Source organism: Hyaena hyaena, unplaced genomic scaffold (assembly GCF_003009895.1).
Source record: "Hyaena hyaena isolate Hyena2069 unplaced genomic scaffold, ASM300989v1 scaffold_113, whole genome shotgun sequence".
NCBI classification, from domain to species: domain Eukaryota; kingdom Metazoa; phylum Chordata; class Mammalia; order Carnivora; family Hyaenidae; genus Hyaena; species Hyaena hyaena.
In genome coordinates, this window is record NW_024080745.1 from 1,523,624 (window position 1) to 1,542,030 (window position 18,407).

The 18,407-nt window shown below is 38.9% G+C and overlaps 2 protein-coding genes across 7 annotated transcripts in view; one reads left to right on the top strand and one right to left on the bottom strand.

Annotated features, from left to right (window-relative positions):
- The window catches only part of PLXNC1 (plexin C1), a 145,086-nt gene extending 132,326 nt beyond the window's left edge, over window positions 1-12,760 (top strand). Inside the window, exons 24-31 of the mRNA XM_039236627.1 lie at window positions 1,336-1,390; window positions 3,808-3,839; window positions 3,937-4,044; window positions 5,214-5,377; window positions 7,217-7,364; window positions 10,234-10,374; window positions 10,467-10,541; window positions 11,676-12,760. Of these exons, the coding sequence (XP_039092558.1) occupies window positions 1,336-1,390; window positions 3,808-3,839; window positions 3,937-4,044; window positions 5,214-5,377; window positions 7,217-7,364; window positions 10,234-10,374; window positions 10,467-10,541; window positions 11,676-11,780 (828 nt within the window). The 3' untranslated portion in view covers window positions 11,781-12,760. The remainder of the gene's footprint in view (window positions 1-1,335; window positions 1,391-3,807; window positions 3,840-3,936; window positions 4,045-5,213; window positions 5,378-7,216; window positions 7,365-10,233; window positions 10,375-10,466; window positions 10,542-11,675) is intronic.
- A 1,410-nt stretch (window positions 12,761-14,170) lies between these two features.
- Window positions 14,171-18,407, bottom strand: part of CEP83 (centrosomal protein 83) — a 152,023-nt gene continuing 147,786 nt past the window's right edge. For 3 of the 6 annotated variants that reach the window (XM_039236629.1, XM_039236628.1, XM_039236630.1), the window contains 2 exons: window positions 16,480-16,669; window positions 15,380-15,555 (listed from right to left, as the gene is read on the bottom strand). In XM_039236629.1, coding sequence (XP_039092560.1) covers window positions 15,451-15,555; window positions 16,480-16,669 — 295 coding nt within the window. In that variant the 3' untranslated portion in view covers window positions 15,380-15,450. Of the gene's footprint in view, window positions 14,457-15,379; window positions 15,556-16,479; window positions 16,670-18,407 lie in introns of those variants that run through there. The other 3 variants (XR_005529160.1, XR_005529159.1, XM_039236631.1) reach the window with 3 other exon arrangements.

Here is an 18,407-nt window from a genome sequence, read left to right on the forward strand (position 1 = left end):
TATATATATATAACATAAAATATGTATTAACTGACTTATTGGTAAAGCTTTCTGTCAACAGTAGGCAGTTAAGTTTTGGGGGAATCAAAGCTTATATGTGGAGTTTCAACTGTGCAGGGGGTGGGTACCACTAACCCCCATGTTGTTCAAGGGTCAGCTGTACTATATAATTCCATTTACATGATGTTAAAAAACGGATGGAAGTCAGAATAGTGATGATCTCTGTCTGAGGATGGGGTGGTTATTGATTGGGAAGGGATAACGGGTACTTTATAAGACCTTAAAATATAATTTTATATTTTGATGTGGGTAGTGGTTACACAGGTGTATACTTGAACATTCACTGAACTGTACACTTAATATTAGTGAATGTTAAGTGCTTTCCTATAAGTTATACTTAGATTTTAAAGTTTTTATTTAAAAGTATATGCACTTTTTTAATGATTTTTCAAGCTTCTTTTTAAAAATACGATATTCCTGCAGAAAAGAGAACAAATCTACCACTCTGGTCAAGAAACAGAACATTATGGGTACCTCAGAAGCCCATGTGACCCCTCGCAATCACTAACCCTGCTCTCTTGTCTAAACATCTAACATCATAGGTTTGACTGTTTCTGTGTTTCTTTTAGCTTTATGTGAATGGAGTCACATAGCATGTATTCCTTTGTGTTGGGCTTCTTTGCACAACATTACCACCGTGAGGTTTACCCATGCAGTATATAGCAGTAATGTGCTCATTTTCATTGCTTTATATTCTGTTGTATGGACATACCCCAAATTTATTTGTTCACTGATGCTGATTGGTTGTTTCCAGTGGGGCAATTACATATGGTTTCCTATCAGGATACGCACTTATTTCTGTTGGATATATACCTGGATATGAAATTGCTCTATGATGTGGTAAATACCAGCTCTCGCTAACACAGTTTTGACCACCTGTTTCAGCATTTCTTAATATAGTAGGAAGCTCAAAGACGTAGTGGCCCAAGCCTCTCTTGACCTCTGAGAGGCTGGGATACCTCCTAACACAGCCTGGTCTTCCCCTCAGCCAGGGCTGGGCCACCTCCCATTAGCTCTAAGGTGTCTTGGCCCCGCCCCTTCCAGCCTCACTGCCTTGTCTATCTCCTTCAGAGGACTGTGAGCTCCTTGAAGGCAGTGACTGTGTCTTGATCACCATTATAGTTCCAACTCCCAGGACAGTGCCCAGAACATAGAAATTCTTGATAAATACTTAATAAATGAGAGCATGCAAGATCCATCCAGCCATCTAATTCCTGAAGTTGAGAAATACATTAAATTTTGAAAACTCATATATTTTTTTATGTTTGCTTTCAGATATCAAATGGATCCACTGTAAAAGTCTTTAAGAAGATAGCAAATTTTACTACAGGTAACCAATATAATGTTAGCCTTTTGTTCTCACCTTTTATATAAAGTATTGCTTTTTGCCTCTTTCAGATGTATTGTCACAAGGTGAGATTGAGTTGTTTCTATGCAATTCTCTGAAATTGGAGAAAAGCCATTTTGATCTGTTTCAATTCCCAAGAACGTGAGCTTTGCAAGGAGGAGGACAGGAAACAGTAAACAGCAATTGGCCAGACTGCCCAGCAAAAAGGAAGTTGCTGCCTCTTGACAGCCCTGAACTCAAGGAAGAATCTTAGCCTTCCTTGCTCTGTTCCAACTCCTCAGTAGGATAGGAGCTAACAGAGGAGACCCCTCTGGCAAAGTGAGAGGGAAGCTTGTAGATAATCACACGGCCCTGCAAGCACTGAACAAACAAGATAATCCACTTATAAATCCAATCTCCTTGTGATAGCAGCTGCAAAATTCCCAGAAATTGGAGTGAGACAAACTAAATGGCGAGCTTTTATGGGAAATTCAGTGGGATCATCTCTAAACTCTCTACCCATCTCCCTATAGCCACAGGAAAGGAAGACATTGTGACAGTGCCTTGAGAAATACCCTAAATCCTAGTCTAGGTTTGTCTCCTGAGAAATGATACCCCAGCCAAGACAATCAGTCCCCAGCCCGTGGAAAGTTTCTGGGCCTCACCAACGGCACTTCTCTCACACGTAACTGGAGGGGAGGCTTCCTAATTTCCTAGATTCAATACTAGGAGAGGCCTCATAGGTCCCAATACATTGGTCAGTGCAAACAGAAAAATCAGGGCTCCCAATTAAATAGGATAATTTGGTGGGTTGTAGGACACCCCTTTGGGGACCCTCACAGCCCATCATTACATCTGGCTATAGTGAGAGAAGCCGTCTTGCAGAGGGTGGCTGCCATTCTGGCATAGGGGAATTGGTGTCCTTGTGTTATAGAAAGTGGAAGAACTTTGTATTTTAAGCTTCAAAGATTGAGGACCTCACATTTGGATCTCTTCATGGGACCTCCAGGTAGTCAATGCCTCTGCTTCTTCCCTGTCCAGTTCAGCTAAAAGCCATTATTTGGTCTCTCTCCTGCTAACCCTTCACCCCCTCCTGCCTCTCTCTGATACATCCCAGCCCTGGATGAACCCAATACTAGGCTTTCCTAAACGTATACCCAGGCAGCCATTGGAGGAAGGGACACAACAGCATAGTTGGAGTCACTAAGCTGCCCAACCAGTCATGGTGCCCAACATGCCCAGGACCCTCAATGCAGCCTACCCCCACTGAATTCCTATAGGTAACTCACTCTGTGTTCTCCAGAATTCTACCTTCTCTCCTCAAAGCTTTCACCTACGCGGCTCTAACAGCAGCAGATCTGACCCTGTACATCATAGAGAAATCAGGAATCAGAACTACATCAACATCTAGCACCAAACCTATCACCCTACCTGTGTCTGCCCATTTCTTCTTGTGCTTCCCTCCTGACATTCCAGGATGTCCTTCTTAAGGCCAATCTCTCACCTGTCTCTTCAAATCCCTTCATTTCCAACCTTCCAAGCATTCTTATGCCACAGATAATCTTCTCTCATCTAAATTTTCTATGCCCCCCCACTTACTACAGTTTTTCTGTTAGTGTTTCAAGGTATTCTAGTCTCCCTCATCTTCAAAACAAAAAACCTAGTCCCCTAATCCCTCTTTTCCATTTATCACTCCCTTTACTACCACATTTCTTTCAGGACTGTGCCACTCTCACACTTGCTCTATGAACTCCAACTCATTGCCCTTCTTTCAGATCCCAGGAGGGGCCACATTCCTCCTGCCTTAGGGTCTTTGCACCCATTCCCCTTCTTCCATTTGCCTGGCTAATGAGTCATTCATTTAAGTTCAGCTCCAACACCCCTTCCTCTGAAAAACCTCCCAGAGCAGGGAGGGCCCTTGTCAGTTACTTTCTTAGCATATATTTCTTCACAAGCCTTATCATAATTGTAGTTAAATAACTAATTGTATAATTAGTAATATGAAGTCTCTCATTGGCTAGAATGTAAATTCCATTGGTGGGGAGCTAGGTCTGTCTTAATCATTATCTTTTGCCTAGGAGCCCCTGGCACTCAGTAGGTACCCCCAGGCACATCTGTTCATGAGTGAGGCTTGAACCTCTTCTACCCCACCCCCAAGGAGGACCATTCAGCCTGTTTTAATACTTACAGGAATAGGGAACCTGCTTCCTACTCCCTGGCCCATTCTGTCTTCACATTGTTAAGATCTTAAGATGCAACAGGGTAAAAAAAATAAAAAATAAAAAAATAAAAATGTAGCTGTGAAGAGCTCAAGTAACCTCTTCTGTTTATAGCACAAATAGGGCATTTTATGAGAAGGCCAATTAGCCCGTGGTTGTTTTTTTAATAGACTGTTTTCTCTCCCTTTCTCTGGCATTCAGATGTGGAATACTCAGAAGACCACTGCCATTTGGTGAGTTCAGTCTTTCTTGTGCTTGCTGCTGAATTGGATGCCTTCTGTAGCATGAACAGTCTCCTTGGGTAACGCTTCTAGTCTGTCTTCCCTTTAGATTTTACCAGATTCGGAAGCATTCCAAGATGTGCAAGGAAAGAGACATCGAGGGAAGCACAAGTTCAAAGTAAAAGAAATGTATCTGACAAAGCTGCTGTCGACCAAGGTACACTTACTGTTCTGGGAGTGCTTTTATGGCTACCTTGGGGGTGTATGATGTGTTTGACTTAATTTCCACTGAAGTGTGAAAATGTTACAAATCCCTTGTGCCTTCTAGCAGAGCAAAATGAAAGTTTAAATTGTAAACACTTCCTATCCTCCTCTTTTTTTAGAAACTGCAAAGATAACGGCACTTTACAAATTCTGACTGTAGTATTTTCAATCAGGGATTTAATGCTGTTCCCAGTCCTTTACCCACCGTATCTCTATTGTTACTTTTTAGACTGAGGGTGTACTTTTCCATTTTTATTTATTTGTTATTATAGAGGAGCAATAAAACTCCCTTTGAATTGCAAATAAAACGAAGGGTGGCGTCAGTGACGGTAAACCCGGTAAATCTTTTTTTTTTTTCCACTTTAAAGAATTCTGTTCATATATGAAAGTGTCAGATGTGAAAGCTGGTGGAATACCAAATCACAAGCAAATTTTACTTTATCTGGCTTTTAGTGAGATTAACAGATGTCTGTGGTGATCCCTTTTTTCCCCCTTGAAATGACTTCCCCATAAAAATGCTATTATCTACACCTGGCCCTGGTCTCCTGATGGGCATGCTTCTTCAGATTATAGCAGAGGGTATGCTTAGAGCTCAGTATATTTGGTTAGTGGGTAAAGGACAGCCAGAGCCTCTTGATTTCCTCATCTGTCCCACAGAGCTCTGCCTATTTGTCTTTTGTAAAACACACAGATGCTTTGGAAATTAGAGATTAAAAACCTATGATGGAAATATATGCAACGGGGAAAATTCTGGGAACTGAGTAACATTGAGTTTTTCCAGGCTAAACATAACTATTCAGAGCTAAACATCCATGGCATCTTGGTCTATGAGCATAGCCCTACAACTGACATTTCAACTGCTAGAGATTTCTAAAATATCTTTGTTGACTAAACAATGTTGTTATCAGCAAGAAGCTGATGGACCAAATCTAAACCTGGGCATGGATTTTCAGGACCCTGACCCATACTGAGTGTTGGCCCCATTACATAATTTTACATATTTTCTCTTCAGGTTGCTTTTTCTGTTTTGTACATCATTTTCTCTGAACTGGCGTTTCATTTTCCATTGTATTCAAAACTGCTACCCCATTTGTTTAATCTCCCAATGATGTTCTGTTTCAGGTAGCAATTCATTCTGTGCTTGAAAAACTTTTCAGAAGCATTTGGAGTTTACCCAACAGCAGAGCCCCATTTGCTATAAAATACTTTTTTGACTTTTTGGATGCCCAGGCTGAAAACAAAAAAATCACAGATCCTGATGTCGTACATATTTGGAAAACAAACAGGTGGGAACAAACAGTATGTGATTACTGACAGTTTTCAAGAATCTGGGACAGAATCTTAACCAAAAGGAGGGCATGGATAGTTACAGAAGGATTCATTATCCCTAGATCAGAATCTTTTGCCTTGGTAAACTATCATGTCCAAGCAGATTCTTCCTGTTACTACTTTTAAGCAAAAAACAAAACCCTTCCTACGCTGAGATCCCATTCTTTAGGATAAAATAAACAAACTTTCTTATCTTTAATGCATGAAAAAGACCTGGTAAGGAGTTAAATGTGGCTTGACCAGCAAAAGATGAGAATTTAGTATTTTGTGGTTTTAGTATACAATTTTCCATTAGAGGATATTTAATCACTTTGCAGTTACCAAGCTATCTATATTCTGATTCTACGTAGACATTTCTGCTTTTATTTGAGTGAGTGCAGTACTTAGATATCATGAGAACTAGCCAAAGGACTATTTTATTTTTTCTAACATTTTACCTTAAGCAGAGGCAAGGCATCCAGATTTGTTCCAAATTCTTCTCAGTAAAGAAGCAGCTTGTTACCTCTATTTCAAATGCTCTGTGCATGAGGTAAGACTCGGTGTTAAGACATGATAGAACTTTCTGACACAATTGCAAGCCCTCCCGAACACTGAGGGCAGGCAGATCATTTTAATGAAGTATTAAAAGCTGAAGTGCCAGAGCTCTAGGTCTCCTCTTCTTCCATCAAATCCAGGTGTGTCCCAGCAGCTACCTTGGCTAATGCCCATCCTGTGCTCTAGCCTGTTAATCCCAGGTGCTGCTGCTGCAGGCTCCCATTTCACTGTGAAGATGGTGGCATGAAAGCAGGGGAGGTAGTCAGGATAGTAGAGCTTTGGAGAGGCCCAGCATCCTTATGATGGAGGTAATTTGCTAGGCCAGAGTTGAGATAATGGAAGGACTCTGAATGATTCCCAGGTTAATATTTCAAATATTTGAGCACCTACTATATGCCAAGCACTGTTAGGTGCTGGAGATGTTATAGTAAACTGAACAAAAGTCCATGTTCTCACAGAGCTTGTGTTCTAATGGGTGGATGAGATAAATGGGTAAATTGTAGTATATTAGAAGGTTAGTACAGGGGACAAAGTGGGAAAGAAGAATAGAGAGTAACAGGACAGTGGTCAGAAGGCCTCATGGAGATGATGACAGTTGAGTCAGGTCTTAAAAGAGGAGAGAGCATAAACCTTGAGACTGGCTGAAGACAGCTTCTGGAAGAAGGGCAACAAAAGCAGAAGTCCTGAGGTGCAGGCTTGCCTGGTATGCATGAAGACCAGCCAAGGGCGGGGATGGAATGAATAAGGTGAAGAGTAACGATGAGGGCCCAGGCCCAGATCATGCAGGGGCTTTACCCGAGGGGGATGGAGAGCACAGAGGTTTCTGAGCAGAGGAGAGACCTGATCTGACTCTGTTAAGATTGCTGGTAGCTGTGGGGAGCTGGGGCTAATAACCCTGGTGGCTTAGGCCAGGGTGTAGCACTTAGAAGGGGTGAGAAGAGGTCAGGTTCCAGAGATGTGATGAAATGTTTTCATGGGTAACCATTGCCTGATCTAATGTAGAACTATCTGGAGAGAATTCTTGTCTTGTCACTGGCCACCTTCGGATTTCTCCTGTTCTAGTCCTCCCTTCTGTTGCACTTGTCAGTTTAACCCTTTCTTGTTCTGAGTGATGCTGCCATCTGTTGCTTGGTATATTTGGCAAAGCAGACTTTCATACTTCAATAACAAGGGCAAAAACACCCATTTACAAACTGTGATAAACAGAGCATCCGCCTCCTACAAAGGGCTGTATTTGAAAAGAGATTTCTCTCTCGGAACAGCCTTCCTCTTCGCTTCTGGGTAAACATCCTGAAGAACCCTCAGTTTGTCTTTGACATTAAGAAGACACCACACATAGACGGCTGTTTATCTGTGATTGCCCAGGCCTTCATGGACGCATTTTCTCTCACAGAGCAGCAACTTGGAAAGGTAAGGCCTGGTTTTAGTATTTCCTAACATCTAATTCTGTGAGTCTAAAGCATTCTTTCTTATAAACAGCCAAATAATAAACAATTGGTCTGAACCACAGCAGCTAAAAAGAAATAGTCCAAGGCAGTCACTGAAAATCTGCTTTTCTTTAAAAGCTGTCTGTTATTTTTAGGTTTTTAATGAAAACCAAAACAGACTATTCTACTGCAAAACTGTGCCTGTAAGTACCTTTACCACAAATTATAAATTGTTTCCTAGGAAAACATTCTACAGACACTACTAAACTATAAACCCAAAATGAAACTATTGAAATTTGCTTAGCTAAATTAATCCCATCGAATACAGCTGATTCTTATGGGTGCCAACTTTCCATGTAGTTGAAAACTACCTGTAACTTTTGGGCTTCCCCAAGCCTTAACTATTAATAGCCTACTGTTGACTGGAAGCCTTACTACTAATAGAAAGTTGATTAACATGTATTTTGTATATATAATCTATTTTGTATATATAATATAATGTATTCTTACAGTAAACTAGAGAAAAGGAAATGTTAAGGAAATCGTAAGAGAAAATATATTTACAGTACTGTACTATATTGAAAAAACTCCACATATAGTAATAATTGACCAATATAGTTCAAAACTGTGTTGTTCAAAGGTCAGTTGTACACCTAAGAGTCTATTTGAATATAACAAATTGTTCACGGGGAAGAAAAGCTTGCCTGAAGATTTCTACCACCACCAGTTTGTCAATTCATAATCAAAACATCAATATTGTTTTTCCTATGGTTTTCTTTGCTGAGCAAAAGCCTCAGGAAAGCAAAGAAAGATAAAAACACAGAGCAAACTTTGAAAGGGATGTTTTGGTCTTACTCAAGCATTCCAAATGTATTAAACTGAGCAATATCTGTATCTAATGGATTTCAGAAAGTCAGTGCTGAGCAGTGTCTCTTTGGTACATGGATTTTGAGAGAGTGCCTGGGGCAAAACGTGGTTGATGTTTTTTACAGGTGCCTCAGCCTCCTAGTCTGAATCTAAACTCACTCTCACCACTATTTCTGCAAAACAAACCTGTCTTTACTTTTGTCTTCCTAGCATCACCTTGTCTCTCAAGGTAAAGTCCTTCAACTCCTTCTTCCTCCCTCCCAATGGGTTACTACCCGCTGCCATTTCCAAAATGTCTTCTCACTGGCCTGCCCTACCCCTTCATTCCCCTCTCCACCCATATAACTGCCTCAGAACTGGTCTCCTTGGCTGTGCTGTCTTGTCCTCCACTTCTTTGTTTCACTGTGTCTCAGGTTCTCTTTCTAAAACATAAATCTGATCTTGCCTGTCTCCTGCTTAAAAATTATAAATACTTCCCATTACCTGCCAGGTAAAATCTTCACAGTACCACATGGCCCTTCCTAATTGGGCTTCAGTTCTCTTTTCTGGCCTCATCATTTTCTTGCAAATTCCATATACCTTCTGTGCTACAGCTTTTACCTTTCCCGAACTTACCATGAACTTGTTGTCGTATCTCTCTCCTGTCTCATAACCCCTGTCTAGCAACACCCTACTTATTCTAAATTCATTCCCTCAACAAATCTAACTTCCTGATGTGTACAGGAAACTGTAGGAGACTGATCAGTCTAAATATACTTACTTTGTGAACTTTCTAGACACATTTCTCACTCCCTTTCTTCATTTGACCAATGCAACAAAACACACTGAAAGACACTAAAATGCTTAATTTATTCACAGTAAAAATGGTTAGCTGATTGATTAGCTGAACTATACCAAGAACATAGTAATCATTACAAGAACCACATAAGGTAGTTATTATTACCCTCACTTTATGGATGAAGAAATCAGAACATCAGTTCTGAGAGGATACAAGTCTTGGTTATGATCCCTGATTTGTCCAACTCCACAGTGCTTTTCTTTACACCCTGCTACTAATTACTGGTATCATAGTAAGCACTGTGGAAGTTTGTCTTCCCAACTAGATTAGAAGCTTCTTAAGGGCAGGTACTGGTCGTCTTTGCTTTTTACATTCAATGCCTGCCACAGTGCCTAGCTAAATACATTTTATTGAGTGAATGATCACAGGACTTGTGAGTTCTACTTAAACTGGACAAGTGCAAAAAATCTCAGTAATATCTCAGTGTAGGCATCCTTCAAAATGATTCAACCATTAATATGGCTATTCATGCCCTCAATACATTTAAAAATGTACTGGGACATTAGCCCTATCATTAACTCAGCTATCTTCCCGGAGTAGGAATTTTTAAAATTATAACTATTATATAAAAACATTCAAACTGACAGGAAACTTTTGTGAAGTCAGACATCAGAGCCCCCAACATCATATACTTCCTTGAGAATGCTGGAAGATTTTTATAATCTAATAAAAGGGACAAGAAGAAAAATCCACCACCGCCAACTACTTACCACTTTCTTTGTTACATAAAGGGCTCAATCAGACCTACAATCAAGTCTTTTATAAATGCCAAAATTCACTGGTGGGTGAAGATGAGAGCAAGTGTTTTAATTCAGGCTTTTTACAACCATTAGTAATGAACTATGACTGAAATAAGTTCCATTGTTACAGTAACTCAAAATCATGCAAAAATAATAATTTTAGTTCTTTATGAGAGGAAGGCAGAATATATTAGCATTTAATCTGCCTGAAAATAACAGTGACTCACCAGAACTATCTGGATAGCAGTCAGTCATTCAATCAACAACATTTATGAAGGCCCACTGCATTAAAAAGCTTTGTTACTAGGAGGTAATGATAGTGGTAGGGGTTCAGCTACATTGGTACTATTATAAATTCCTTATAGTTTTTTACTCTTGGCCATGGATGCTTGTTTTTTTTTTTCCAGGAAGCACCAACTAATAAACTTCTCTATGCTAAGGATATCCCAACCTACAAAGAGGAAGTAAAATCTTATTACAAAGCAATCAGGGATTTGCCTCCATTGTCATCTTTGGAAATGGAAGAATTCTTAACTCAGGAATCTAAGGTATTGCTAGAAAGTAGAAATAAGATAATACTTGTTACTTCTTTTTTGAAAAGTCATTTCAGAATCTCTCAACAAGACTTTCTTTCTTTAAGAAACATGAAAATGAATTTAATGAAGAAGTGGCCTTGACAGAAATTTACAAATACATCGTAAAATATTTTGATGAGGTAAGATTTTAAACAACATTTAAAAAAAATTGATGTGAATCAGTCACCAGGATTTGGTTGTAAAGCATTCTACAGGTCTCAGGACAGCTCTGGCACCCCTAATGGCCAGAAAGGGAAGCCAGGAAGCCTGTCTGAGATGGGGGACCCTGGCACCCAGCCAGACCCTGCACGTGGCTGCCCCTCTTACAGTTTTATCATGCTGCCCACCTTTGGACCAGCCTGAATTTACATTTGAGTTAATGGGGTCTATAGCCACACTGACTCAAGATAACTTTGATAAGTAAGTTGTGGTCCTGTTAAATAGGGCCAGCTTATGCTTGATTGTAATCTGCTGAAATGAAAGCTAAGCTTGTTAAACTGCCTAGATTCTGTATTCAATAGGTATATGAAAGTATAACATATTTCTAATTTAAGCAACTATTTCAATAAACCATTCTCCTTTATGATTAATTCTCCTTAATCTGGATTTTTTTCTTTGGGAATTCACACAGACACAATCATCAGATGCGCTGTTTCCAAATATATGTTAATTCCCCCTTCCCTGATTCCCCCCCACTCAGTCATGCTGGGACAGGCTATCCATGTCAATGGTGAGAATAGCTCACCAATTCCATTTGCTACTTGAAGATCAAGTGAAGCGCTAAGGTAGGGTAGAGGCAATGAGTTCCTTAAACATGATAAGCATCCCTCTTTCCAGGGGCCAGGGGTTAGAAGGGAAGCATTGGGGAGGGATGGGGGGAGAGGAGGGGAGGGAAATATTCAACTCTGACCAGGATGCCCCTGCCTGCTGCATTTAAGAAGAAATACGTGCCTGCATGTTGGCTGCCCAGAATGCTTGCTGTGCTTGGAATGGCTGTGACATAATGCATAAATCAGGGCCTGCAAAGTCTGGCCCCATATTTGTAAGCAAATAGTTGGTATTTCTTGCTAGCTTCTATTTTAAGCCAAAGTGTTGTTGATCCTGTGATAATGACTTAGCAAAACAACTTGCAAAGTGAGTATGTAAATGATCGAAGAAAATGTTGGCATCTGTTTCATACAGATTTTACCACTCACAGCATCAGGAATGCAAAAAAACCCGAATTGTAATGCTAAAACCACAATATCTAAAATAACTGTTCTAATTGTCAACAGATTCTAAATAAACTAGAAAGAGAACGAGGGCTGGAAGAAGCTCAGAAACAACTCTTGCATGTAAAAGTCTTATTTGATGAAAAGAAGAAATGCAAGTGGATGTAAGCACTCTGGGGACTGGCTTAATCTGGCAAAACTCTTCAGACGACTTGGGAGCAAAATGGCTACTTGAGCTACTCTGTGTCGTTAATTTTTAAAGTTTGCACATAGGTTCCACTTCGAGCACTGTCTTTTAGAGACCAAGGCACATGCACAGCTTTTAGAAAGCATACCAACCTTGTGCCTGTGCATATCCTGTGGGAACCTTTCTGTAAATAGAGTTGAAGTGGTTGTTGCAAACAGCCTCCTTGTTTACAGAGAATACAGGGCCAGTAAGCAAGTGTTAGTATTGTAACTACAGCCTCCACTTAAGCACAATTAAATAAGTGGTTTTGTTTGAAAACTACAGTTATGTAGCACTTGTGACTACACTGCACCTCTGCAGAAAGGGGACACTGCCAATGATCAAAAGAAAATGTGAAATGAGTCATTTGAAAACAAGGTGGAGGTGTTAGGGCAACCTCGAGGATTTGCAGCATTGAAACTTTCCCCAGTAGTTCTTGGAAAAGCTGACCGCAGAATTTGGTAGTGTGTACACTTAGCATTCGTGAGTGTGTGTGTGTGTGTGTGTGTGTGTTTTTAAACCAAAAACTGACAGTGTTGCAACATTGTTGAAAGGGCTCGTGTTTTTCAGTGGTCACCGACTGCACTCCATCAGACTCACCTCCATTTCACTAAGGAGCTCTAAAGCAAGGAGAGTGAGGAGGCTTTATTTAAATGCAACAGCACTCACTTTGTCCTGATGTATGTTCCTTTTTTTTCCATTTTCTTCATTCTAAATGTATTTGATAGTGGACATGTTGGCTATTGTAAAAAAAAAAAAAAAAAACCCAGTTTATTTCTGTCTAAAAACTTGGATCAAAACTATCTGTAGAACAGTAACTCACTCCCCTAATCCTACGTTTCTATACTTAGTGTCTCCTTGCTTTAGATTTCTGGTGAACCCTGTGGTTATAAATACTTGTGTGTGATTAAAAAAAAAAAAATACATTTTACATTTCATGAAATTGTTGTTCACACTGGAGTATTATATATGAATATATATATATTTGAGGCCCAAGGCCTGAAAAATATTAGTATACAACTTGGTATCTTAGTCTTACTATGTACTTTTTGATGAAAGTATTCCTCACAAGAGAAAGAATTCAAAATACTCATTTTATTCATGCCTTTCTTTTTAAAGAAGTCCCTATCCAGTTATACTGTAGTCTTTTTATTGCTGATTTTTTATTCCTGAATTTTTGCTGCTCATGACCAATTTTAACACCACTGTGTTTTCCTTCTATTAAAAGTAAAAAATGTGATTGGCAACTCTCAACTTTCCTTGTGGCACCTTTTACCCTTGGTGCTCCAAATCCCAGATTCAGGAAAGATATTTTTTCAAGTAGCAAATAAAACACTGATCATATAGTCCTTGAAATCATTTACCAACACTGTATGGGATATCAGGATTTAAATATGAATTGGTTTTCGAAAATGAAATTTTTCTTGCAAGAGTAAGAGGTGATACTGCAACAAACTGATCAAATAAGCAGTCACTGCCCTGAGAAGCACCTTCCCAATACCGTCACTTTTGACCATTGTCTGTCCAATGGACACACCTCAAAAATACTACCAAATAGGTTACTTACAAGTATAAAGGTGAGAGGTCTGGTCCCTGTGTAAGGCTGCTACAGTCTTGATGTGAAGGCATTCATAAGAGAATAACAGGAGGACAGTTGAGAGCCAAGGGTAGGAGAGTTGCCCAAAAGACGTCCCCTTCTTTAGGGCACAGAAATGCTAAGAAAAGGATCAGCTACAGCTTTATCTAAGTATTTAGTAAATGCTACATGAGGGTGTCCCTGTCCAGCTCTCTGGCACATGAGTCCCATGTGGAGCGTTACCTCCTCTTCCAGGGACTATGCTGCTGGGAACTTTGGGCAAGTCACTTACCTCTTTGTGCCTCAATTTCTGTATATTTCTAACCTACCTCACTGAGGTGGTATGAAGATTCACTAATGTATGTAGCGTGTTTGTCAATCCTCCAGTGAAAAGCACGATCTAGATCACATTTTTGATCACATTAGCCAAATACAGTAAATGGCCAAATTAGATGTGTGCTGAAGACAATCAGTCACTGGGTCTACATTAAACAGCAACCAGAGAAACAAATGGCAAACAATTTCTATTTTCAAGTTTCTTTGCATATTTTTTTGGTGCAAACAATTCATTTATAAACTTTTTTTCCTAACAAACACTAGTGTCTACAGCAGCATTTAAAAATTAATTCTGTTACCTTTTCTGTATTAGGAATCTAAAGTCTATTTCTTATTGTATACTTGATTGAAGCTGTACTTGGAGATGAATGTTTTAAATGTCTATATCCAAAAATAAACATTTTGATGTAAAGGTGGCCTGTTTCTTTTTTTTTTCCCCCTTCAAATGTTCTAGTTATAATAGACTTTTTTATTCTAAGTGGCCCCAAGGAAATTATTTTTCAGAAACAAGGTGCCACTGCATATCTGAATAAGCAGTTCTATAATGTAGTAAGTAAATCCAGTTTCTTTTAAATGATATTAAGGACTGCTCCTCCACTATCTACCTGGACCTTTGATCCTGAAGACTTCTGGGTAACGAACATTCCACTTAGTTTGGAGGATTTGAGCTTCGCCTTGCTGATATGAAGTTATTCCAGCAGACTTCCTTAAAAAGAGGTTAGGGATGCACAGAGATAAAACATTTATAATAATTTGGTTAGATCCAAAACAGTAGGAGGCAATGTTACTTCTAAAGGACCCCACTGGGTTCAAGTTTTACAATGAATTGCCCTTGTTTTACATAACTAATTAATTAAATCATAGGATTTAATTATTTGTACTTTGTGGTTTTGAATTAGAATAGAAAATAACACTGAGATTTTTCTACATTGTTAAATACACAAGGTATGGTCAAAATAAAATTAAACACAAGACAATGTAGAAAAATAAGCTCTTTAATTATGTGCACACAGCTTTTAGAAAGGTAGCATTTTATATTTAGATGTCTTGAAGTTTTTTAAGTTTTTATTTATTTTTAGAGAGAATATCCTAAGTGGGCTCCACACTGTTAGCACAGAGCCCGATGAAGAGCTCAAAGTCACCAACAGTGAGATCATGACCCAAACTGAAATCAAGAGTTGGACGCTTTAACTGACAGAACCACTGAGGCATCCCGAAGTTTTGTTTTGTTTTTTAATGCTGCCTTTAAACTGTCATCTTTTTTCAAGAACAATGTTTAGAACTCTTGTATACAGAAAACTGCAGAATGTTTACTGCCCATTACTGCCAAGCATCTTAAAGTGGCAGAAGGAATCAAACATGGGCATATTCCAGGTAAAATGCCAAAAAAAAAAATTCAAGTGAAATAAATAAAATAACAACTTGATTCTCTAATTCATTCTTTTTACCCCCCTAACATTCTCAAAAGGGCTGTCAATAAATACTCTAAACATCCTGGAGGGGTTTTAATGTTTCACTTGTCCTGAGCAGAATCCTAAAGTCCTGACACTGATGCAATGTAGCTGGTACCTTTTCTTGAGGCACGTTAAAATGTTCTGGCAAACAGTAATACAGTATCTAAATGCCACATACATTAAAACTTCAAGCTTTATGAGTCGCACTGATTTCATCCCTTTTGATCTGCCTTTTTTCCTCAAACATCATTCCCCAGGAGATCCAAGTTCCTCTAGTTGTTTCCTTTGTGTTGTTTCTAGTTCTTCTAGTCTTTTGCGAAGTAGAGAGAGTTCCCTTTGATGCTGTTCCTCCTTAAAAGCACCAAAAACGGAAGAAAAAAACAAAAAAGAAAAACAACTTCAGAAAAATAGCTGGAAAAGGAACCATTAAGGCAACAGCCTCAGTGCCTCTTTCACTCGGGCCCTAGAATATCCGGTAAGGAAAGGATGGCCATCTCGGCAACCGAGGAACACAGCAGCATGAGTGAGACTACTAACTAGTCCTTGCTTTTCTCCTGCCTCAGGCTCTAGCCTTAAGCAAAACCCAAAGTCTGTTCTCCTATCTAGGTATAAAACTCACTAATGCAGGGCCCAGGCATACTCATTTGCCAACTTTCTAACAAGGCTGGAGTTTAATAGCGGTTCATTATAAATAAAGCACTTGGTCTGCAATTCAATTCAGTGACTAAAATCTTTGGTGCTTACAATATTACAAAATGTAATTACTTATTAACAGCTCATTTTTTGAAAACCATCCAATCAATCTGATTCCTTCAATCTCTCAAGAACCTGATACAGTAGAACAAGCCCAGAATTTGGAATTAGATTTACATCTGACAGTCAACTCTGTCACTTATGAGCTATAGGTAAAGTCACTTCACCTCTGACTCAGCTTCCTCATCGATGAACTGGGAATCATAACACCCTTCCCTCAAAGTATTTTCCATTAGGATTAAATAAAATATCATATGGAAAATGCATAGTGTAGAGTATTAGTAAATGCTGAGTAGTAGTTGAGTGAGTCAAAGACCCATCGATTAAGTTTTTTCTTTTCAACTGCCCAGTAGATTTCACTCCTAGCAACATCATTAAAGGGTAGAACAGAGTCAAATCCACTTTGCTTCTCCCGCACATTTCTATGGTAAGGAAAGATTTGAATTTTTAACTTTGAATTTAAACAGATAAAAATTAACAGAAATGTTGGTCCCTTTTTTTCTTTAACATAAATGCTCATACCTGCATATGAGGAGGAAATGACAGGTCCATGCCTGGAACCATGGTTGATGACTGAACACTGACAGGATTGATGGATGCTGTTGGAGGCATGTTAGGAACCAAAATTAAACTTCGAAATTCATTATGTCTTCTCTGTATGTCCTTTAGTCTTTTTTGAAGCCTTGTATATTCTTCAAATGGAACATTTTGTCTTAAAAAGAAAAAAAGTGTTTCTGTTCTTTAATACAGCTATACTCTGTTGAAGAACAGGATGATTCACAGAATTTTAAATTGGAAGAAAAGAACTTTAAAATTCTAAGATTTATCTGTATATAATACATATGTCAAATTCTTTTTATCTAGAAAGATAAACAGAAACATGACATCTTAAACATATGTATAACTGTTGGCACTGCTAGCTATGAATTCATTTTAAAGTTTTACTTGCCAATTAATCAAAGATTAAAAATCTTGTGACACTTTTACTTTCACTTGCACTCCACTCTCTCAACCCATGAATCCTGAAACTAAAAGACTCTTTAAACCAAAGGTGTGCCTCATTTTACTGAAGCAATCAAATGGTTGATCTTATGAAACTGTCATTTTTATAGGTAAAATATGGTCAAATATACAAAATGTTATACTGTTCAACCAAATTTTTAAAAACATTGCTAATGACAGAGATGAAGTTACCCAATTTTAGGGAAAATGATTTGGATGAAAAAGGTAACTTTCCAGGCTTTTACATACCATCACCTTTTTGGACATGAATTTTCTGACCATCAACCACACCAGTAATAAAATATAATCTTCAAAACCACTCAAAAGTCTAGATGATCTGTGCCATAACTGTCCAGTCTTGAATTGACAATATTTCAAAAGTAATGGTTAGAGAAGAGGTAGTAAATTAAATTTTGTTTTAGAATGAATTTGGTGGCTTCTTACTTTGGAACAGAGTATTATGAAATTGGCATGAATTCCACAGTCTATAAACTTCGGGTGTTCTAAAAAAAAAAATGTTCCCATTTTGATAATAATTACACTCAAGAAGACCAGTGCACATTATAAAACATCACTGCTCGATATAGCCAATTTCCATTACAGAAAAATCTGACGTTCTAAATGCTGAAGGCTACCACTAAAATTAGCTGAATTTGTAGAGTTTTTACTTATTTATTTTTAAAGTTTATTTACTTATTTTGAGAGAGAGACAGAGGGAGAGGGTGAGAGAGAATCCCCAGCAGGTTATGCACTATCAGCGCAGAGCCCAACACAGGGCTCGATTCCACAATCTGTGGAATCATGACCTGAGCCAAAACCAGCAGTCAGATGCTTAACAGTAAGATGCCTGACTGAGCCACCCAGGTGCCCCAAAAAGTTTTTATTAACATCAATCAAATAGGTCCTATAATGCCATTACCATTGAGTCAATAAGGTAAACTGTCTCTGCTCAGAAAATGCTAAAAACGCAGATTATTAGCTATGCTTGCAATGTAAATGAATATCCAGAAGCTTTGGTCCAATATTTTCCATACCAAGAAATCAAAAATCTTGATTCAAAGTTCTATGTACATTTTTGGAACTATGAAATGCTACAAGTATCTTGTTTCCATATTAAGAAATCACATCACTCCTGGCTACCAAAGCCGTGACCTTTCCTCTGAGTCCCAACCATAAACCAAATGCCTGGCATGTGTTAAACATCTTTTGGTATGAAGGAATATTCAGCCAGGGTGGGGGGGAGAGGGGGGGAGGAGGAAAATACAAGGATAATGAAATAGAAATATAACAGACAGTTTAGAATTTTTAAACATGGGGCACCTGGGTGGCTCAGTCAGTTAAGTGTCTGAGTTCTGCTCAGGTCATGATCTCATGGCTCGTGGGTTCAAGACCCAGTCAGCACAGAGCCTGGAGCCTGCTTCAGATTCTGTGTCCCTCTCTCTCTGCCC